The sequence below is a fragment of the Cebus imitator genome, unplaced genomic scaffold (genome assembly GCF_001604975.1).
Source record: "Cebus imitator isolate Cc_AM_T3 unplaced genomic scaffold, Cebus_imitator-1.0 Scaffold28, whole genome shotgun sequence".
Classification (NCBI taxonomy): domain Eukaryota; kingdom Metazoa; phylum Chordata; class Mammalia; order Primates; family Cebidae; genus Cebus; species Cebus imitator.
The window spans coordinates 9,290,016-9,314,144 of NW_016107343.1; the positions used below are offsets into that span (position 1 = coordinate 9,290,016).

Below are 24,129 nucleotides of genomic sequence, written 5' to 3' on the forward strand. Positions count from 1 at the left end.
AAAAAAAAAAATGCAAAGAAAGAAAAAAAGAAATGGAGCTTAGTGTGCCCTCCTTGGTAAACTGGCCTGGCTTCTGCTAGTCTACCGTGCCCACCCCATCTGCTTTACTCCAGCAAGGTTTTAACCTGCTGGATTCTCACCCTTGCTTATATGTGGAGTCTTTTTATTATAGACCAGTCAAACCACCTGCTCTGTCCCTCATGGAGTTGGGCTGCAGGCCAAATGAGATCGTGGGGTGATGACCCTATGAAATGGTAAGGGGTATATGGATGTTAGCCACTCCCCGCTCTACCCCCGTTGTTTTTCTGTTTGCTGTAGCGGCTGGAAGGCAGCCAGCTCAACTGCATGACTCCTGGAAATGTTTGATGGCATTAGACTATGGCAGTGAGAAGGAAAATGGTCCCAAGATGGACATCAGATGAGATGAGAATGAGCCAGTTTATCGTGTTTTCTCATTAGTTCAAGTACTGGTTGACAACTGTATTTGAACACCAGGTTATTTCTGATAGTCCTTTCAGACCAGACTGGGAAGCCCAGCTATTGGCCCATGTTTCCTGATTTCAGTGGTAGGTTTTTTTATATCCTTATGTTTCTTGACATTGCCAAGTCATACAGCTTTCAAATTCTTGAATGCAACCCCTAGAAAGTAATACATTTTCTATTATGACCCTGTATCTGCACATGTATGTATATGTAGATACATATAACTAAAACACAAATTTTATGAGACAGCATTTACTTTCAAATGTATGATGGGGCACTTTGCAATATTTTCTTCTTTTTTTGGGAGGGGAAGAATCTGGTCTTGGACTTCTCAAGTACTTTCACAGTTAACTAGGTCATGACCTACAGTCAAAGAAAGCTTCTGGGAAGACTGCTTTGCTATTGGAGGCAAATAGGTAATTAGCTAATGCTTCATCTGGTTCCTAAAAAGATGCAAAGTGGCCATTGATTAATAATGAACTGAGGTAATGAAAGTGGCATGTTTGATACAGTGACAAAACTGCTGCCTTTTGAACAATCCTTTACAAATTATTAAATGTGGATTATGGTGTAATGCACACAAATTACTCCGCTCTGTATCTGTTAATACTTTTCAAGTAAGAAATATTTAATAAATATTTGGGGTTTTTCTTTTTGCTTTTTTGAGACAGAGTCTCACTCTGTCACCTAGGCTGGAGTGCAGTGGCGCAATCTTGGCTCACTGCAACTGCCACCTCCCAGGTTCAAGCCATTCTCTTGCCTTAGCCTCCAGAGTAGCTGGGACTACAGGTGCGCACCACCATGCCCAGCTAATTTTTGTATTTTTAGTAGAGACGGGGTTTTGCCATGTTGCCCAGGCTGGTCTGGACCTTCTGACCTCAAGTGATCCACCCACTTCCCAAAGTGCTGGGATTACAGGCGAGGGCCACCATGCCAGGCCTAAATATTTGTTGAATTGAATAGAGCAAATGAATGTGTTCTGGTAGAGCACATGAACATGGAATATATGTTCTGTTATATAATTCTTTGCATATATTCTATAATCTGTTGAATTATAGAATTTACAGCTTGGACAGGGCCTTGGAACATTCATAGTACAGTCACCTCGTTTTAGAGTCATCTTCAACCGAGACCTCCTGGTTCCCACTCCAGGATGCTGCCCATCGAGCTGAGAGGTTTGGCAGATGTGACCGCAGATCACAGGAGGGCTCATGAACCTAACTACTGTGTCTCAAAGCACAGGATGATTTAGGTAGTATGTGGGCATAGTCTTAAATAACATTGAACCCTTAGTCAAAAAAGAATTTTTTTTTTTCTTCCCTGAGACAGGTTGTTGCTGTGTTGCCCAGGCTTGAGTGCAGTGGTGTGATCACAGCTCACTGTAGCCTTGACCTCCTGGGCTCAGAACGATTTTCCCACCTGAGCCCCGCAAGTAGCTGGGACCACTAGTGTGCAGCACCATGCCCGGATATTTTATTTATTTATTTATTTATTTTGTAGAGCTGGAGTCTTACTGTGTTGTTCAGGTTGGTCTTGAACTCCTGGGCTTAAAAAATTTGTCTGCCTTCAACTCCCAAATTGTTGGGGTTACAGGCATGAGCCACCATGCCCGGCCCCAAATAATTTTTTTAAAAGGCTATTCTTTTAAATTTTCTCTTTTACTTCTGTGGATTCTGTCAAGAGGAAAGTCTCATGGGGTGCTAGTAATTCTGTAACATTTGCCTAATCCCTTTTAACAGAGAGGGCAGGTCTAGAGTCTTAGAGTAGGGAACTGAATCTGGCTAAAATTTAATATTGTTTTGATTTGGTGTGATGATTTGTATTTTTTTGTCTATGGCATATGATTGTGTTTTTCCAGCTGTGGAAACCTGATATTAATTTTCTTTTGAAGATGTATTTTATATAAAAAGTAAACATTCTTTAAAGGGACATGTTAAATAACTTCCAATAAAAGTGAAAAGTAGTAAGGTGAAGTCAACATAATTGGTGCTGGAATACCTGAAATATATAAAGCAGTGGCCTTAACAAACACCAATTGCCTTTTTAGTGACTTCGGCTTCAAGATGAGTGAAGATTTGTCATTAGAGGTTTGTGTTCCAGATCTGGAATTTTCTGGAAAGTCATACTCCCCTCCTGTGCCTTGCCCTGTGGGTTCTACTTACAGGAGAACGAGAGGGTATGTATCACAGAGGTTGCTCTGTCAGGATCATAGGGGTCTGCACGTGGAGCAAGAAAGCATAGAGAAGCATCTGGATTCCTCTATACTCTGAATTCTAGAATTCCAAGTTAACAGCCTGCAAGTAGTTTGGGCAGCATTTTAAATTATGGTATTTGTAGACTCTCCTACCTCCAGTGAGAAAAACATTGCAAGTCTGCGAGCATCCTTGAAACTCTAGGAATATCTTAAGTCATCAACTTCAGCAAAGAAACATCTTCAGAGTTTCTTTGTGTTCAAGAGATATAGTTAAAAATCTTGGCCGGGACAGTGCCCTAAATTGTCTGGGCCTGCCTATTCTAAGTATAAGTAGAACTGACTCAGCACTACTGAACATCTTCTTTCTAGTTCTAAAGGGAAATGAATGGGTGGACTCTAATTGACTGTGGGTAGTAAATACATTCCCACCTGGGGTGCCTTCGTGACTATTATTCAATATTTCTGACCTCTTGCTCTTGGGGTGGGGTGACAGCTACCGGAAGATTTCTGGGGACACTTGTAGTGGAGGAGATGTTGAAGCACGACTGGAAGGAGAACTGGTCCCCTGTCCGCTGGCAGGTAAGAGGGATGATTTCTTCCCTTTCATTTCTTGAGACATTGTTGAAGCAGTATCACGATCTCACCGAAGTCCAGACTTGTGACTCCGCTAATGGGGTGGGGAGAAACAATGGCATCGCGGGCATCACAGGGTTTCCTTTTTTCCCTAAGGTTGGTATCCACACTGAATGTATACATTGCTATACCCTTTTTTAGGAATGGAAAGTATTTTGGGTCAGCTCAGTTTCTTTGAGGGAAATTCCTTTGTCAATTGAATAATATTTATTCAGCGTCCATTGGGGTAGAAAGGTGCCCACAGGCTTTTGTGTGTTCCTTAATCTCTTTGTCAGAGTTGAGTGTAAAGGAGTGTGTGACTCCTTAGGAAGTAGCTAAGTGATCTATCTTAACTTTATAATAAAAATAACTATAACTAAAATTTTAATGGAGTTTTATAGATTTCTGTATACTTTTTCATGTGTTGCCAGTTTAATCCTTTTAACAATTCAGGGAAGCAGATATTATCAACTTTGTTTTTTCTTTACTGACGCATGTTCAGAGGAGGTTAAATAGCTTACTTAAGGTCACACATCTAGTAAGTGACAAAGTTGAAATTCAGACTCTAAGCCTCATGCTCTTCATAGGACATTGCCCAAATGGCAAATAAATGTCATTCTATTTTAGATAATCATTATGCATGCTAATGAAGAAAAACTTATCTGGAGTGATTACAGATGCTATAAAGGTATAATGTGTTCTAAAACACATTTCTGCTAGATTTAGTGGTGATGTAACATTGGGTCTTTACCATATAGGCATGAAATTATGATACTTTGAAAAATTACCTCTTAGCTGCTTGTTTGTCTTCACTCTGTTTGTAGTTCTTGTTTATTTAAAGCTTCTTTATTCCCTCTGTGCTCTCTTTCCTGCCCATACCTCTTGGTGAAGGCAAATGGCTGGAGTTGAGTTGACTTCCATCTGTGGTGGGTGGTAGTGGCTACGTGGATGGTCATAAGGGCTGAATGAATCATGAAAGAAGCATGTGGTCTCCGTAGGCAGGGCAGGGCAGCCCTCTCATTTGCTCACTGCTGCCAGCTTGCCCTGGTGTTTTTCATGCTAAGCTCGTTAGTCCTTTAATTTAATCTTTCATCATTACCAGAGTAATTAACATACCTCACTATGGAGACTTAAAAAGAATCACCACTTCAGCAAATTCCAACAAATGAGCAGATAATATTCATATATTTCCCTCACAAGAGCTCTTATTGATGAGGACGTGGGTTAGTAGGGTTTGAGTGATTGCTCTTAAGGGGCCGGAGTGCATATTTTGTAATAAATATTTCTGAAGATAATTCAGCAAGGGACAAAGCAGTTTGTTTAAAGCCATTTAAACTGGCAGGAAAGCTATTTTCTCTTCTACTAGGAGAAGATAGAACAGGGAATGAAGTGGAAAAATCTCATTCCATTGTAGGCGACCTCCTATGTAAAAGAGAAAAAAAAAGCATGGAATAGGAGGCAGGGATGTACCAGGAAAGAAAAAGATGCTTTCATAGGACTAATGGGAGCCATAACATCTTTGCAAAGATGACGTAATCTGGGCATCTGGAAGCATTTTTTAAATGAAAGAATTTTCCTTCCTTTTACAATGACTATGAAAACACACATTCCTAGGCTGTGCTCCTGTATGACCAGGACCAGCCAAGAATGCCATTCCGTTTCTAGGTTAAGCATTGCCCGCTGGAATGCCACATGCTGCTCTGAGCATAATCCTAAAGCAAGTATTTCTGGATTCAGGCTCTACTGTACAAGTGTTAGTTTCTTAGAGGAAAAAAGAACCCAAAGTGACAGAATGAGGCTTATAGATGCTGGAGAGAGATGTGGGGCAAAAGTCTTTCTGCTGCGAACGTAGCTTTCATGTCCCCTGTACATTAGCTGGCCCTCTCCCTGGGAATGACAGCAGGAAGGTTTTCTTGACAACCAAAAGGGGAGGTAAGTTACCATGTGATGGTAGCATAGATACTTCTAAAGTGACCTGGAAAGTGACCAAAGAAAAAGAGGGAAAACTTACCTTGTTAAAAATTGTAGGTAGATTTATTTTTTGATGCATTATCTATATTGAAACCTTTATAAAGAGGGTGACTGATACATGTTAACTCACTGAATGTATGGATTCAGGAGGTAGGCAGGAATGGCTAACCCAGGCATGCAGCAAATGAGTTCAGATTTGCCCCTTGGTCCCATATGCAACACACTTGGTCCAAGATGCATGCTTTAGATATAGCTGCTGATGTGCTGCTTGTGTCCACTCCTGGGGAAAAATCTGGATGTTCCCCAGGCTGTTCCCTAAGTGGAAAAGAGATGGTACTGGGTCTTCCTGTTTCCAGTTGTCTGACATTAAGTAAGTATCTTCAGCACTCAGAACCGTCATTTCTACGTCTGAAAAATCATCCACACTAGTATCTATATCATAAGAGCAGCACAGTATAGTGGCTAAAGCATAGACTCTAGATCCAGAGTGCCTGGGTTCAGATCTCGGTTCTGCCACTTGCCAATTGTGTGACCTTGGATGAGTTACTTAACCTCTCTGGTCTCAGTTTTCTCATTTGTAAAATTTGGTTAGCAATAGTCCTGCCATCAGGCAGTTGTTATGAGGCTTAACCAATGCCAGATAGGTAGTAAGCACACTGTACACAATGTGTACACAGTTTGTATTTGTTGAGTAGAAACAATTTTTGTGATGATTATGTTGTGGTACATTTTGTAAACAGCCAATAACAAAGGCATTATTAATATTTTTGAAGATCTAAGAGGTTAATACAATTGCCATATGGTGTGAATGATATGAATAAGTGAGCAAATTGATTAGAGAGCTCAGTTACAAGGCTTCAGTGACTAATGGTCTCTCGTCAACAAGATTATGGTGCTGCGGTGATCTACTCATGTGAGGAGAGAGAACAGGGCAATTGGTCTAATTAGGTTGGCAAGTGTGACTTGAAGACTTTTAGGCTTAGCTCAGAAGTATGGCTGTTGAAGCATGTGTATTGGGAGATTTAGATTAAAGAAAAATGTAGCAAGTAAAATACTTGCAGGCGAAGAAACAGATTCACTGGAGTTTAAGTAACTTGCCTGAGGCAGAAATGTGATCCCATTACACACCTCTTGAGTCTTGATTTCTGTCTTCCTTCACCTTGATCCACACCACACGCCAATGGATTTGAGGTTTGCATGTGAGAAACAAATAGGGCAGACGTGCTAGGACCTCTTCAGCATCCCCCGGGTCCAACCTCCCACGTGTCTTATGTGTCTGGCAGAGGAGAACGAGTTCATCCTGTATGCCGTGCGGAAATCCATCTACCGCTATGACCTGGCCTCGGGAGCTACCGAGCAGCTGCCTCTCACTGGGCTACGGGCAGCAGTGGCCCTGGACTTTGACTACGAGCACAACTGTTTGTATTGGTCTGACTTGGCCTTGGACATCATCCAGGTGAGTCAGTGCTTGGCCTCACCCTGGTGGCTGTGCATTGTAACTGCCCAGTCCTGATAAGCTTCAGCAGAATGGCCTATGGAAATGGGCAGTTAGAGGTTTCTAAGTGTCACTCATCCCAGGGACAACAAACAGGTGAAACTTTCCAGTCTTCTGTGTTAGTATTTTTCTTTCTCTGTCCTTATCTGTTCATAAAGGAAGAATAAAGAAAGCCTGAAATCCACAGACCTGCTTGTAAGTGAGGTCTCACTTTTCCTAGTGGGAAACTGTTGGGACTAGTAATGTAGGATGATTAGTTGTCCCCTGTAGTGCCAACTGCCTCTTGAGCATCTTTCTTCCCAAGCCATGATACAGTAACGCTTGACTTACCCATAGCTCACAGAATTATCCACTTCAGTTGTTCTGAACATGGATAAGAAACAGGTAGCAAGCATTAAAGAGCCCTGGACAGGCCAGGTAGATAGCCATACACTCAAAGCCATGCATTTAAAGGAGAGCTATTTGATCTTTATTCATTGCCTACTTAATCCTTTTAGGAAAGCAATTCCAACACATTTTTATCTAGATTCCCAACTCAACAAAAATTTTACAGAGCCTGGGTATTTGAGGGGCTTGGGGTGAGGGATGGCGGTGATATTGAATGGAGCTGTCCAACAATAGCACTTGATGGCTAAGAGCCTCACAGGGAAGAAAGATATAAAAGCAGACACAAGGACTTAAATATAATAGCAGTCTGGTTTTTCACTTATTTTAAAAGCATACAAACTCATACATCTCAATAATCTCTGACTTTATGATTGTGATACCACATAATTTAATAACCAGTGTTCATAATGATAATGCAGAGTAATATATATGATTAAATTCTCTTTATTCTGCTTGAAAAACAAAAATGTGGAACATTTTAGAAATGCTTTCATTAAACCTGGCTTCATGTATCTGGTAAGTTTACTAACATAAACCATCTCATCCCTTGCCAGTACTGCCAGTTGAATAAAGGTTACCCTCCATGGGGCTGACTTGGCAGGGGGTCATTTGAACAGTTCCTCACATTTATTATTACTTTTCTCTCTTCAGCGCCTCTGTTTGAATGGAAGCACAGGGCAAGAGGTGATCATCAATTCTGGCCTGGAGACAGTAGAAGCTTTGGCTTTTGAACCCCTCAGCCAGCTGCTTTACTGGGTAGATGCAGGCTTCAAAAAGATTGAGGTATGTGTATTGTCATGCTGTTCTTAATTAAGGGAGCATATGGGGCATCTGGGCTTTGAGCCAGATTTGACACAGAGGCAGGGCCCAGTGTGTCACATTACTCTGGAAATTTCCTGTGAGTTTCCAGAGAATGGACCAGCCGAGCCTCTGGAGAGGAGAGGAAAGGGGGTAAGTACCTGGGAATTGATCTTTTGGCTAGCAGAAGCTTAGCTAATAAGTGATAATATTATTTTTATTTTATATATATATATATATATATATGTGTGTGTGTATATATATATATACTTATTTAATTTTATGTATATCTTATTTTGTTTTATTTTACTACTTTTATTGCTAAACATGATGGCAAAAACCACAATTACTTTTGCATCAACCTAATATCATGGTATTATTATAATGCTATAACAATAATAGTGTAGTATAATTGTTGTCAATTAGAGTGATAGTGACGATATCATCATCATCATCATCATTGTTACTAATCCCCATTTCTCTGCAACTTAGCTACCTAGTAACCTGTCCCGCCTTATATACCCAAGGCAACGTGAGGATAATGAATGACCTCTAAACTGCCAAATCATTGTCTGGCAGAATGTACTATGCTCAGCTCACTGCCTCGGCACACCTCTTTGTACTGACTCTGCATGGAGAGATGGCATGTGGGTTAAGTGGGAAGTACAGTAGAAACAGGAAGACGTAGAGAGCTAAGAGGAGTTGCAAGACAAAGGACACAGACTTCAGACATAGACCTGGGTGTAGGCTGGACTCCACTAGCCTGGTGACATGGGGCAAGGTACTTATGCTTTCTAAACTTCAGCTGCTTCATGCATTAGACAGAGATTCATTTATTCACTCAGTCTTTGACAAGGGTTCTCTGGATGATACGTATGGTTTAGGCTCTGATGATACAGCAGTGGGCAAGACACACAAGTTCCTCTTCCAATAGAGCTTAGATTTTAGCGGAGGAAGCAAAATAATAAATCAGTTCTGTTGGTGATACACGCTGCAAAGACTTTGAAACAGGGCAGTGTGATTGCGCTTTTGGAGTGGGCCAATATTAGAATAGGCAGACAGTGCAGGCATCTTGAGGGTGATGTCTGAGCTGAGCCCTGGCTGATAAGAGGATGATCTTATGTCCACCTCATGGGGATGCTGGTAGAAGTGAACTGGCACCTACTGAATGCTGCCTCGGGGGTTGTGTTATTGCTCCTTCTCCCTTTTCTTTAATTGTGTGTGGTTGGCACTTGGCTAGGGGCTAGAAGAATGCAGGTGGTATACAAGTGTCTACCTTTTCACAGGCTGTGGGGCAACAACTCCACAACTCTAATACTGTTGGTGCAAAATGGTGTCAGATAAGCCAAGGTGCAGAGCTACTGATGCTTATTGGTCCAGGTGGGTCAGAAGAGTTAGGAAAGGATGTAGGCCTGGCAGTGAGGTTTGAAGGAGAGTTATGCCTTGATTAGAGTGAGCAGTGGGGCAGGTAGGCCCAGGATGGGATGTGGTAGGAGCAGACAGGAGTGAGTCCGCATCAGGCGTGGAGAAGCATGAGATGACCAGGCTGGCTGATGGGGAGGAGCAAGAATATGAGTTCCACCTGTGGATTCTTCATTGCAAGGCTGTGACATTGAGAATTTGTTTTATGGCCATTGTGGGGGCATCAGCTGTCTTGGAACATGGACTAACATGGGATGGTTAAATAAGTAAATGCGTATTTACTTATCTGAGTAATTTACTTGTTGATATTGCTTTGTCCAGATCATCATGCCCTGGAAACTGGGGCATACATGGTTCCAGCTCCTCTTTCAGACCACTGGAAAATTGTCCCGAGAGTCAGAGGCGGGAACAGTGCATTGTGATTAGAAGTTGGGGCAGGTTTCCCAGATGGGACTGGTCAGGGAAATAGGCAGACATGGAGGGGGCATGTCTGTAGGTAGAAACTGAGAAGCCACCTTTGGCAATGGGGATCTTTAAGGAGCTCAGATCCATTTCAGCTCTTTCCCGCTGTTTTTATCAGGTAGCTAATCCAGATGGCGACTTCCGACTCACAATCGTCAATTCCTCTGTGCTCGATCGTCCCAGGGCCCTCGTCCTCGTGCCCCACGAGGGGTAAGTGTTACCCTCAAAGGAAATCAGTCTTGCACCCACTGCTACAATAGATTCTCATGGAAACACAGACTATGGGACAAAAACGGTTTCTCATGGTGGCGGTTGAAATGATCTGTTAATTGAGATGTTTGAGACCACAGCGTAGTCATCATGGTCAGGTAACTCCATTCGTTTTTTGTTAGCCAGTGTCAGAACCTCCTTAGCATCCAGACATTTTGCATCTATGGGTCGCTTCTCTAGAAAAGTGATATTAAAAGAGAGCCTCTGTAGACATAGCCATGCCTGCTTGGATATTGTGAGGACTTTCTCTTGAGTTTCACGCATGGTACAAATATTTAATTCATTCCATCTTTCCCCTGCATTCTCAGCATGTGTAGGTTTTCTTACTCACAATCAGTGTGCACTTGGGGAAGGCAAAGGTGCTTTTTATTAACTCATTAACTGAAGGAAACATAAGTAAGAGGGAAATTCTGGATTTGACTGTCTGGTTTCTCCTCTCTCATAGCATTTATGATAGAGAATAGGCACCATTTTTCCAAAGAAAATTCTAAGAGTAATATATGTACTTGGTGGACAACATTTAGAACAGAAGTTTATGAAAAACATTTGCTTCCTTCCTTTTCATTTTAACCCTTCACCCTCACACTTTCTAGTGGTAATCATTGTTAATAATGTCTTGTGTATATTTCACTGTTTTTACTTATATACAAGTATTACCTTCAAAACACACACACATCCAAACCAAATAGAATCATAGTATAGTTATTATTCCGTACCTTTTAAAACAAACTTACTATATACTGAAGATAGTTTTGTGTGAGCCAATGTAGATTTTTAGGTTTCACAGTATTCTATTATATGTACCATAACGTGTCAACTTCCTCTGCTGATTAATATTTAGTTTAATAGACATACATATAAATTTCTTTGTATATTATCTTTGCATAATTTGATTTTCTCTATAGATAAATTCTAGTAAAGGAATTTCCAGGTCAAGGAATTTAAGTGGTTTCATGTATTATCATTACATATTATTATAATAATGCCGAAATAACCAGCTGGATCATTCGAGAGGGCTTTCTGATCCTTTTTGGAGTAGTATTTGAGCTCCCATTTCTCTAGTATTTATGAGATGTGTGTTCTGTCCTCATTTTCGCCAGGGTGATGTTCTGGACGGACTGGGGAGACCTGAAGCCTGGGATTTATCGGAGCAACATGGATGGTTCTGCTGCCTATCGCCTTGTGTCGGAGGATGTGAAGTGGCCCAACGGCATCTCTGTGGATGACCAGTGGATTTACTGGACAGATGCCTACCTGGACTGCATAGAGCGGATCACGTTCAGTGGCCAGCAGCGCTCCGTCATCCTGGATAACCTCCCGCACCCCTATGCCATTGCTGTTTTTAAGGTGAGTCTGTTTGTTGCTGCCATTGGACAGTCTGCTAGAGCAGGTGAGGAGCACATGTGGTCAGGAGCCTGCCATCCCTGGGCTTTGTGGAGAAGCTCTTTAACTTCTTAAAGGTTGCCTTTTTTTCCAAATTTGAGATAACTTATTTTTAGTCCTGTGGAGGGATGCCAGGCAGAGGTGCCAGGAGTCCAGGCTCCCCTGCTGTTCACATTTCAAAAGGTTGAAAATGAAGGCTCTTCCCATGAACGTTCCGTTTGCCCTTCAGGGTCAGTAACCTCATTTTGGAGTGGCATCTTCATTTCTTGTGAGCTTTGCTCACTTTATTCCTTGATGACTTCCGGTGAGCTCTGCACCACCTATGGTGCCTTGCAGTTATTTTTCAACTCTAGAGAGCAACATGGTTCTTCCCAACTCTGGGGAGCAGATTTCAAACTGAGGGGGTTGGGCTCATGTGATAAACTTGAATGCTTATCAGATAGTTTCTTTTGGGCATTTCCTTCTGTGGGGATATATGGTGAGGCTTGGATAAAATTGCTGTGTCTTGCATTTAAGTCGAATCTTGATCAGGCTGGTCATTCAGGCAATAAATGTTAGTTGTCTCCGGCATGGGGGAGCTCTTACCCTTAGAGAGGGACCAGAATAAAGAACTAAAGAGCTGGACTAATGGGCAAAGGTTTTCTTTTCAGAATGAAATCTACTGGGATGACTGGTCCCAGCTCAGCATATTCCGAGCTTCCAAATACAGTGGGTCCCAGATGGAGATTCTGGCAAACCAGCTTACAGGGCTCATGGACATGAAGATTTTCTACAAGGGGAAGAACACTGGTAAGGCAGAGTCTCTTCTTTTGTCTTTGTAGAGTTGATGTTCAGAAAGGGGCTGCATGTGGCCAATCTCTGCTCAGAGTAGGAGCTGGCAGCCTGCATCTTTGTTGTCACGACAACATGCACATTATTTAATTTCTTCCTAATGACATCTTAATTTCTTTTCTAATGATACACAAACAGCTGGAAGACAGCATGTTTTTGCCTGCCTAGAGTGTTGGTGCTTGGTGGGTAATTATACCCTCCTCCTGCCCTTGGCCCCTGACTGATTGGTGGCGTGGCTTCTGTTGCAGCTGGGAAAGTCCCAGCGTGTGCTTAATCCCTGTTTGGCACACTTACAGGAAGAGACTCTGTGCTGGGTGCTCAGATAGTTGTTGCTTCCTGACAGGGCCTCTTGCTTGTTCTCTGGTTGTCCAGATGACCTGCTGCTCACTGACCGTACCTGCCTCTGTTGGATTGGCATTGTGTAGTTAGGTGTTGTTTTAATTTTTCCCACCATGAATCTCTAAACCCCATGAAGAAAGATATTGTCTTTTTTATTCCCCAGTCGTTTTACCAGTGTCTAACACTTGGTAGGTGCTCAATTCATATTTGTTGAAAGAATAAGGGATGAAAAGGGAGGGGAAGAATTGCAATGAGTACAGGCAGTAGCTGTCTTAGAGATCTATGGGGTGAGGCTTCAGGAACTGCTATGGGGCTTTGACCTGCTACTTCTGGAGTCTGAGACTCTTCACTAGAAAGCCTTCATCATTTCATGACTGCCCTTTAATTTTGCTTATCTCCTAGCCATACTATTGATTCTAGAGAATAAAGATCAGAGGATTACCAAGAAGAATAGTCCCTTTAAGAATTTCCCTCTTTTCTCAACAGGATTAAATAGCATCGTGGGTTTGCTGATTCTCCTTTATTGACAAACTGCTAAGTTTTCTGTTTTCAGCTGTAATGTTGATATTGTTTTAAGGTTTTTGGCTGACCCTATACTAAGAGAAAATTGACAGTGGAAATGATACAGTTATAGATACCATTGTTATCTTCTTGGGAATGTGAAGATAGCATGAGAATGCCCTTAGAAAACTATAAAGTGTCTCACAAATGTAAAACTGTATTATTTGTTATGTCTTTACCACTGACTTGTGAGGTAGGGAAGGCTGGTATTATGATCCATGATCTATAGATTAGGGAATGAAATCTCAGATATTAATTAGCTTTCTCAAAGTACTCTAACTAGTTTAAAAGCTGGGCTTTTGTTGCAATTCTGCCACAAAATGGAGAAGTCACATTCTTTCTTAGAGGAGGCACCTGTTTTAAAATAAGGAGGAATGAAGGAATCTTGCTTCTCAGCTCCAGTGACTGAAATCTTCAGGCCTTTGTTTGACGGAGGACATTCAACTCTACTGATCTGACTTGGTACCTAGCAGAGTGGATTTTTAGCATTTCTCCAAGTTACCACTTAGTCCAGAAGAGTGGGTCTTCATTTCTACAAGTGCGTGTAAACGTGTGCTTGATTTGCACACAGGAGCATCTGAAACACCATATGCAGATGAAGCCAGTGGCCACTCGGTCTTTACTCCCTGATCTTGGCTGTCTACTTCATCCCATCAACTTGAGCACAGCTGACATGCAGTCATACCCATGACTGGGAACAGTGCGGAAGGGAGCTTGTGGTCTCAGCACGTGCAAACGTGATGTCCTGGTATCGGACAGGCCTACAATCCTCACCTTAGGTGTAGTTTCCCTTCCATGTCTCCAAGAGTCATCTTCACTTAAGCTAGCCAGAGTCATTTTTGGGGCCCAGAATGAGGTCCAGATAGATGACAGGCTGGATTAAAAGGGAGATGTGTCTTAGCAGGGCATAGTGGCGCACGCCTGTAGTCTCAGCTACTCAGGAGGCTGAGGTGGGAGGATCACCTGAGCTCGGGAGGTTGAGACTGCGGTTAGCTGAGATCATGCTGCTGCACTCTATCCTGAGTAACAGAATGAGACGCTGTCTCAAAAAAAAAGGTGGGGGGAGATCTGTGTTGGTGAGTAGAACACAGACCCCGACCTGTGCAGGGGTGACTGGGACTGTCCCTTTGGCTATGGCCAGTTATCACCTCTCTGCTCCTTTCTCTGTTTGCCTTTGGGATTCTCTCTTATTCTCCTTTGGTTGTGAGCAGGATACTTCCAGCAGACCTCCTGCCTGCAAACACAGTGCTGAAGAAAGACATTTTTGTCCTTCTCTTCAGCCCAGTTTGGGTTAAATCAAAGCTTTTACACTGGTGTCTGGCTGTCAGCGCTGCCTGTGAGTACTCCGTGTGTCTTGGCCTTGAATTTGTTTGCTCTAACCTGCTTGCTTTTTTGGACACTGAGAGGGTATTTGTACAGATCCCTGGTGCTGTGTTGGCAACTCTGGTTCATCTTTATTATTTTTGTTGTCTTCTCCTAACATATTCAGGAATTTCTACAGTAGTCTCCTGCTTATTTGCCATTTTGCTTTCTGTGATTTCAGCTACCTGTGGTCAACCACTGTCCAAAAATATATATGGAAAATTTCAGAAATAAATAATTTATGAGATCTAAATTGCTTGCTGTTCTGAATAGTGTGATGAAATCTTGCACTATCCTCTCCGTGTCCCACCTGGGATGTGAATCCTCCCTTTGTCCATGCTGTTGATGCTGCCGGCTCAGTTGGTCCCTTTAGGAGCCAGCTGGGTTATCAGGGTGTGGAGGTATTATAGTGCTTATATGCAAGCAACCATTATTTTACTTCATGATGACCCTAAACCTCAAGAGTAGTGATTCTAGTAATTTGGATATGCAAAACAGAGGTTGTCAAGTCCTTCCTTTAGGGAAAGGGTGAAAGTTCTAGACTTAATGAGGGAAGAAAAAGTCTTTCACCGAGTTTACTAAAATCTACTGTAAGAACGGACCTTCTGGGCCGGGCGTGGTGGCTCAAGCCTGTAATCCCAGCACTTTGGGAGGCCGAGGCGGGTGGATCACGAGGTCAAGAGATCAAGACCATCCTGGTCAACACGGTGAAACCCCGTCTCTACTAAAAATACAAAAAATTAGCTGGGCATGGTGGCATGTGCCTGTAATCCCAGCTACTCAGGAGGCTGAGGCAGGAGAATTGCCTGAACCCAGGAGGCGGAGGTTGCGGTGAGCCAAGATCGCGCCATTGCACTCCAGCCTGGGTAACAAGAGCGAAACTCCATCCCAAAAAAAAGAATGGACCTTCTATCTGTGAAATTGTAAAGAAGGAAAAAGAAATTCATGCCCAGCATTTATAGGGTTTGGTACTATCTGCAGTTTCAGGCACCAGCTGGGGGTCTTGGAATTTATCACCCATGGACAACCAAGTGTTAAATAATAACAATTGATAGTAACTACATTTATTGAGGGGTTGCTGTGTCATAAGTACCATGGTAATGTGCTTTGGGGGGCTTGTATAACCTAAGTCTTCCCAAAGACTTCCATATGTACTGTTAATATTTTCATTTTATAGATGAGAATATGAAAGTCAGGTTTAGTAACTTGTGTAGGTCACACTTTTAGTAAGTGTTAAGAATTTGCACTGTGGCCTGGTTGACTTCAAACTTGAACTTTGATAAAACCACCGGGCTCTGCTCCCTCTCTCATGTGTCGCTGCAGCAGCAGTGCCCTGGTACTGTGGCAGCAGTTTAGAAGTACCGTTCTAGATTTTGACTGATGATGGTTCATACTAAAAATGTTGTTTACTTGCAACATGTATCAATTTGAAATATTTGGTTATAAATGGTTAACAAAAAATGCGTTTTTCCTTTATAAGTAGCTGGGTTTTATTTTTTATTTTTATTTGTTTTTTTGGGGGGGGGACAGTCTTGTTCTGTTGTCCCGGCTGGAGTGCAGTGGCATGATCTCAGCTCACTGCAACCTCTGCCCCCTGGATTCAAGTAATTCTCATGCCTCAGCCTTCTAAGTAGCTAGGACTAAAGGCACATGCCACCACACTTGGCTAATTTTTTGTGGTTTAGTAGAGACGGGTTGTACCATGTTGCTCAGGCTGGTCTCAAACTCCTGAGCTCAGGCAGTCTGCCCGCCTCAGCCTCCCAAAGTGCTAGGATTTATAGGTGTGAGCCACTGTGCCTGGCTGCTAGCTGTTTTTTAAATGATATTACTGGAATTTATCCTTTGTAAAGTGCATTTTTTCTTTAAAGAGGTTACTTTGCAAGATTGTTGGTGTATTCAGTTGCTCTTACAATGGCTTTGGAGCTTTGGAATGCTTTTGGAGCTTTGGAATTCTCCTTTAGAGCCTGCAGTAAATACATGCTTTTAAATATCTATACTGAGGGCACGTATTTATTATTTGGGGTAGATTTGATTCTGATAATTGCCAAGTGTATAGATACTTGAGATGATGACATTCTTGGCTCCTAAAGTATTTCTGGAGGAATTTTCCAAACAGGAAATCTGAAAATGTTCTGAATATGCCCAGTGAAGACATCACAGGGCTACATGTTTGATCTTCTAAGGGAATGTGTTTGAAGATGATTGCTCTCACTTGTCAACTCTTCTCATTGGGATGACGGTTTTCATATTGCCTGGTCCACTCAAGACAATTGGCATCCTGTATAAAGGGTCTGTGGCTGTGGTGGAACTGCCTTCATAGGAGTTGGTGAATTCCCCTTCGGTCTTCTTCCAGGTTCTCTCTGTCTGATGCAGCTCTCCCATTTTCCATTCTCTGGCTTCATACCAGCCTGGACATTCCTGCCCTGCCTACCTCTCATGATCAGTGACTTGGTGGGCTTGGTTTAGAATTTGCCCCTGGTTACTGCCTTAGAGTACAATTTCATACATCTCTGCCTAGACCAGCTTCCTGAAATATGATACCCCATTTTGAGTTCTCTACTCTTAGCTCTTGCTTGTTTGGGTAGGAGTATTTGCTCTGCATATGAAAATGTTAGTTACATTATTTTACAGACATGAGCCCCGTGTAAAAAAATCATCTTGCAATGGAGTGTTTTTTTTTATATGTTTGTTTGCTTTTGAGACAAGCTCTGTTGCCCAGGGCGGAGTGCAGTGGCCATCTCAGCTAGCTGAATCTCTGCTTCCTGAGCTTAAGTGATCCTCCCACTTCCGCCTCTGGAGTGGCTGGGATCACAGACACCTGTCCAGCTAATTTTGCTTATTTTTTTGGTAAAGGCGGTTTTTACTATGTTGCTCAGGCTGGTCTCAAACTCCAGGGCTCAAGTGATGCTCCGACCTCAGCCTCCCAAAGTGCTGGTATTACAGGTGTGAACCACTGCACGTAGCCGGTAATAGGCCATTTTTAGATAACATCATATTCTGTTATTGTTCAGGATTGTGGAACATTGGGTGATCTATTGTTTTTTGACTACGAAACACATGTTCCCCCATCTTTTTTTGAGTTGTTTCTCATGAGTGGTGGTTCTATGTCAATTCTGCATTCCTTCTTTTAGCCAGTGGCTTATGCCTTTGAATTAAAGAAGCAATCTGTGCCCACTAATGGATCAGAGTGAAATGATGCCTGAGACTTCTGCTGTAGTCAACTGGCTAGTTGGCTATAGTAATCAAGCTTTATGATTGATTATTTGCTGCACCTTTTAGAATGTTTCATCATATGGACTTCCCCTCCTCTGGACGTGTATGTTTTCTCTCCCTGGTAATATCTCTTACTCTTTTTCTTGGCATCATAATAACATTGTTGCCATAGAATTGTGATTTTTATTTTATTTGTAATGTCAGTTAACCAGTGAGGTGCCCACACACCCAAAGCTACTGAGTGTATTATCATCCATATTGATAATAATTGTCATTAATGAACCTTGTCCAACCTGTACGCCAGGATAGGCATGGTTTAGATGGATGCTTGGCTGGGTGGCAACAGATGATTTAGATATGGTGCTGATGTGGGGGAGGGTGTCTCTGTGCACGACATAGCATATGTGAAGAATTAACAATTGAATTTTATCTAAGTTTTATGTTCATTTTTTTGCATTTTCATGATTAGTAGTTGCAGTCAAAGTCAAGAAAAAGCATGATTTTGCAGTTTCTGTGACCCTGTAGTTGTATCATGTTTCAGAATGTTATAAAATGGTATATGCATCCTCTTAGCCACCATCCCCGGAACGATGTAGGGGATAGGACAGCACTTTTGCCATCTTTGTTCATCCACAAAGGCTCCTTCTCAAGAGTGCAGTGATGGATTTTACAGACTCTCCCTGATATTGCCTGAACCAGAGAAAAGATTGGCAGGAGTGAGCTAGATCAGCATGAACTAGTCCTGACATGAATTCATTGCACAGCAGTGGCCGATGAGCACTGTGCTTGGCTCCTCATTTAGCTCTGAGCTGCTCTCTGGCACAAAGGAATTGAGAAGGGGAGACCTGGATTTTTGTCCTGGCCCCACCATCAACCAAGTGTATGTTCTAATTAAGGCCTTTGAGGCCCTAAGGAGCAGAAACCACTCAAGTGAACAGTGTTATGGAACAAATAAAGGAGCCCAAAGATGGAAGTCTAGGAGAGCCTCATGGGGACTGGGGTTTTTTCTCTTTTCCTCTTATTAAGCTTCTTCTTTCCATAAGTCTCTTTCTTTTTTTAAAAATAATTTATTCAGAATTTTGAAGGCAATGCTCAACTGTATTATAGCCACCAGTGTTGTGACTACAAAGTCCAAAGACATTCTGATTCTTTTTTAAATTAAAACAATGGTTTTTTTTAATTTAAAAAAAAAAAGACATTTTTAATTTAAAAATGTTTTTTTAAAAATTTTTTTTAAGGGACAGGGTCTTGCTATATTGCCCAGGCTGGATTTGAGCTCCTGGGCTCAAGCGATGCTCCTGCCTCAGCCTCCTGAGCAGCTGGCGCTGCAGATGCCTGGCTTCCATAAGTCTCTTTTAGTCTCCTGTCTGCAGACTGAGCTTATCTGCATACCCAGAGTTCTGACTTCCACATGGTTTTGGCTTACTGTGTGCGACTTCAACACCCACACTCTATGACCCTTTCCCTGGCTCCAGCTCCTTGGTTTCTTTCCTGTCTTTCAGTAACCCAATTCCTAATTCCCAGGAGGAACACTGCAGCCTGGCTCAGCTCTAGGGCAGTCTGATGTGGCTGAAGACAGGATGCAAGTCACTGGTTAAACTGAGCAGAGGTTTTCAGCACAGCAGGGGCCCCAAAGCTTGCCACTTGATCCTTCAGAGCTTCCCGCTGTCCTTTCCATGAGACAAAAAGGTTGCAGTGGGTCTCCTTGTATTCAGTACCTCCCTCGTGGTGTTTATTAACCTACCTGCTGCTGTTTGCCTTCCCTCCAGGAAGCAATGCCTGTGTGCCCAGGCCATGCAGCCTGCTGTGCCTACCCAAGGCCAACAACAGTAGAAGCTGCAGGTGTCCAGAGGGCGTGTCCAGCAGTGTGCTCCCGTCAGGGGACTTGATGTGTGACTGCCCTCAGGGCTATCAGCTCCAGAACAACACCTGCGTCAAAGAAGGTGGGTCCCTTTTTCTTGGTCGCCTGTCATCCTCCTTCCCTTATTTCTTCCTCCCCGCCAGGGGAAGGAGGGATAGCTCTCTGTTTCCTCACCTTTTTGGGTTATTGGAAAAAGTCCAAGGCAAAACTCAAACCTACCAGATATTTAACAAGAATACTGGTTTGGGTTCTAAGGCCTTCAGTCCTCATGCAGAACAGGCCTAGCTGTACCTTTATAAGTAGTAGCTGTGCTTTTTGGTTTCATGTCAGATGGCACAGGTTTTCTTCAGGGTCTACCTCTTTATTCTTTTGCTTCTTCCTCTCCTCACACATCCCTCACATCCAGGTTTCTTACCTTATGCTGTTTTGCAGAAGGTAAGAAAGTTGGACTAACCTGACTTGGAAAAATAGCCAGTGTGCCTCCTTCGGTGTTGACTTACTCTCACCTAACGGTTGTCCGTCCTCTGCGGTAGCCTAGCCCAACACGTCCTGAACCTTCAGACCAATGTTCGCAAAGTGTTTTGAGTCTAGACTTTCGTGCCATGATCAAGTGGCTATAGCAGCCTTACACCTACTCCCCCTCTGAATTTGAATATACAGATTGAAAATCTCTTTCCTCTGAAATTTAAACATTTTTCCTCCCTGTGTACTTTTTACCCTTACCGCTTCCCCAGCCTCCAGCCTCATGTTTCTGTGAGTAAGGTTAACCCCTAGGAGGGTACCTTGTCATGAAGCGCATGGATTGATGGCCAGAATTTCTGCTTTCTCTTAATCTGTGATTTAAGGGAAAAGTTTTTAAGAGACAGGGTTTTAAGTTTTGAACTTTTAAAGAGACAGGGTCTCACTGTATTGCCCAGGCTGGCACATTCACAGCTCCCTGTAGCCTCAAACTCCTGGGTTTAAGGGATCCTCCTGTCTTAGCCTCCATGTACCTAGGACTATGGGCACAAGCCCAGCTAATTTCTTTTACAGAGATGAGGTCTCACTTTGTTAACCAGTCCGATCTTGAATGTCTGGGATCAAGGGATCCTCCCTCCTCAGCCTCCCAAGGAGCTGGGATTATAGGCATGAGCCACCGTGCCTACTGTATTTGCTTTGTAATCCTAACCCTGCTTCTCATAGCAGCCCGAGTCCAAGTCAGCGAAACACATAATAGAAGCCTTTTAGTCAGTCTTCCTTAAGAAATATAAATAGAAAAAAGATGAGCCTTTCTTTCTTAGAAACAAGAGACTTTCTTTCAGGCTGTGGATACAATCTTAAAACTGTTTGGAAAGAAATAGAATCAACACTAAATTCCAAGAGGAGGGGAAGAAAGCTACTCCATATTTCCCATTAGAATGTCTTTGATTATCCAAATAAGAGACCAATCATGTCTTTGATGCAGTTTGCCAAACAATACATTTTCTGTGAGGAATTTTAATTGCTTGCATTAAAGTAGTCATGGGGCAGAAAAAATTCTCAGAGTATTGAGAAAATCTTCGTAACTCATTTGCTCGATAGATGGAGTATATATGGATATATATAACTATATATAAAAAATACCTGTAGATATTTTGAATCTGTATGCTTTAATATTGTGTAGACACAGCCCATTAAGGAGTTCCTTATATAATTAGTATTTTATAATGTTGATGTACTGTATTCAATACCCAATAGACTCAAATGTTGTCATCGCTATCCTTCTTTTTTTTTTTTTGAGACGGAGTCTCACTCTATCACCAGGCTGGAGCGAATGGAGTGCGGTGGCATGATCTCGGCTCACTGCAACCTCCGCATCCTGGGTTCAAGTGATTCTCCTGCCTCAGCCTCCAAGTAGCTGGGACTACAGGCATGCACCACCAAACCCAGCTAATTTTTGTATTTTTAGTAGAGATGGGGTTTCACCACGTTGGCCAGGATGGTCTCAATCTCTTGACCTTGTGATCCGCCCACCTCAGTCTCCCAAAGTGCTGGGATTACAGGTGTGTGCCACCGTACCCGGCCAGTTATCCTTCTTAAGCATCATATCCACTTCCAAATATTTCTTCCAGCCTGCCTCCTCTCCTTTGTTTTTAAGTAAAAGAGGAAAGCAAGAGGCTGGTATGGGACACTTCCTTCCCTGTATACATGTGTGCTTGGCATTCCTCCTCTGCCTTTATCATCACATTACTAAAGGAAGGGAAACTCAAAAGAGAATGTCCTGTGGCCCACCAGTAAGAATAATATTGGCTTCATTTCCTCCCCTGCCGAACTCTGATGGCTAGAGAACACCTGTCTCCGCAACCAGTATCGCTGCAGCAACGGGAACTGTATCAACAGCATTTGGTGGTGTGACTTCGACAATGACTGTGGAGACATGAGCGATGAGAGAAACTGCCGTAAGTCTTCTGGCTTGGACATTAAACATTTACCATTACTCAGAAGCCTGGTTGGCTCTTCCCAGGCAGAGGGCATAAGGTCTAGGGTAAAGGCCACCCATGGTTGGTGATGCCCATCTAAGTTGATGGGGCTTAGATGACAGAGAAAATGTATTTCCGTATATAGGTAGATATTCGATATATAGGATTAATATTGGATACTTAATATTTTTTTAACTACCCCAGAAGTACCACTCATTACAAGAGATTTATAAGTAAACATCACATGGCAGAAACTGATTTGGCAATCTGGGCTCTAATCTTAGCTGTGGCTCTGTAATAAAGCTGGTGACTTGGGGCGAGTGAACAGGTGATGTTCTTTGTTTTGGAAATTTAATATTCAGCCTTTTCAAGATGGGAAATGAGTATTTACTCCAGTGAGTTCATGTTGGCTACTTACCAGGCTCAAGAGAGATTTATTTGTATTGGTTAGTAATGCGTAGCTTGGCCTACAGTATGGGGCCATTGGTGTACATGCCATGTAAATGTCATCTTTGAGCTGTATAATGTTTAAGGTCTGACTTCTAAAGTATAAGACGGTGGCTAGCAGAAGTTAAAGAAAACCAAACAACCACATATAACAGATAGTTTATTAACCACACATTTTCACTATCTTTTCTTCATTTTTAATAGCTTTGACATTATCTTATAAGGAGATGATTTGCCCTTTTGTCAGTCATGCATTCACTCAACAAGCACTTGCTGCACACCCTGTGTTCTGGGCTCTGTGCTGGGCCTGCATATGTATTGCCAATCAATGTGGAAACGGAGTTCACAGTCTGAAGTAGGAGTCAGAAAAATAGGCAGTTACAGTTGAGCAGTGGGCACTGCGATGGGGAAGTGTCATGTGCATGTAGGATGGGCACCCAAAGCAAACTTAGGCGAGCCCTAGCAAAGAGCTCTGGAGCGTGTCTGGGGTAAACTCAGCAGAGGTGGAGGGAATCAATTCACAGGCAAGGAAGCAGCATGTGGGGAAGCTGGCATGGCTGGGAAACTGGTTTGAGTTATTGTTAACAGGCATGGGCACAGGGGACAAGGTGAAGTCGGATGAGTGGGCAGGGCCCAGGGCAGCAAGGGCTTTTCAGACTTTATTGGAGAAGGAGTTGGGAACCACTGATGTGATGTGATAAAATTTCACCTTTGGAAGGATAAGCCATGGAAAGAATGCATTAAATTGAGGGAGACCAGAAGCAGGGAAGCCAGGAACCAAGTCAGAAGCTTCTCTTTTAAATATTTTACGTTTGGCAATCCAGGGACTCATTTACCCATTTGTACTGTAAGAACAGATTAATGGGCAGCTCTGGATACTCATTTAGCCAGTCATCCATGAGGCCTGGGCCAGGCTCCCCTGCCACTTCACCCAGAAAGCAACTTGAGAAATATTCAGCTCATTAAACACATCTGGGCCCTGCAATCCTATAGACTGCCCTTTTTGGCTGATAGAGGGTTATTTACAAAGCCTTTTCTTAAACATTGTCCCTTGGCTTCAGAGGATGCCTTTCACACTGAGGGAGAAGAGCTTATTTGCTGAATGGCAGGTCTGGGAAAGCACTAGCCTCTCTGTGTTGTGTCTTTTCTGCAAAAAATAAGGCCTATAAAGCCTCCTCTGCCTACCAGCATTGCAGGAAGGTGTTATATTTGTGGGGGAATAACCAAAGCACTTTAAAAACATTAATGCTTATTAACAGCATTGAAGCAGATAATGGAAGGGAGTTTATTACATATCCGGGTGGGACAGAAGATGCTTCTTAGCATTAACAAGTTGCAAGGAAATTGCCCAGACATCAATAGGCACAGTGGAAGCAGCGAGATACAAACCAGATGACCTCATATCCAAGAGTGAGGTACACAGGAGGCACAGCGCCCCTCCCCGTGCCGCTGGGCCTGGTTTCTACCAGGCCTTGAGTGGACAAGCTGAATCATGTATTGGCTCTGAGTTTTGAGAGAAATGAAGACCTCCATTTTTTGGGAGGCACCTGCTGCCCCCAGTGCCTTCCTCCCACCCAGTCCCTGAGCTCTGTTGCAGATT

The 24,129-nt window shown here is 42.8% G+C and overlaps 1 protein-coding gene across 1 annotated transcript in view; it reads left to right on the forward strand.

The window, feature by feature from the left end:
* The window catches only part of SORL1 (sortilin related receptor 1), a 175,587-nt gene that overhangs the window by 90,725 nt on the left and 60,733 nt on the right, over nucleotides 1-24,129 (forward strand). Inside the window, exons 15-23 of the mRNA XM_017523565.2 lie at nucleotides 2,531-2,659; nucleotides 3,171-3,256; nucleotides 6,544-6,716; nucleotides 7,794-7,925; nucleotides 9,943-10,034; nucleotides 11,195-11,441; nucleotides 12,128-12,266; nucleotides 19,553-19,726; nucleotides 21,948-22,061. Coding sequence (XP_017379054.1) covers nucleotides 2,531-2,659; nucleotides 3,171-3,256; nucleotides 6,544-6,716; nucleotides 7,794-7,925; nucleotides 9,943-10,034; nucleotides 11,195-11,441; nucleotides 12,128-12,266; nucleotides 19,553-19,726; nucleotides 21,948-22,061 — 1,286 coding nt within the window. The remainder of the gene's footprint in view (nucleotides 1-2,530; nucleotides 2,660-3,170; nucleotides 3,257-6,543; nucleotides 6,717-7,793; nucleotides 7,926-9,942; nucleotides 10,035-11,194; nucleotides 11,442-12,127; nucleotides 12,267-19,552; nucleotides 19,727-21,947; nucleotides 22,062-24,129) is intronic.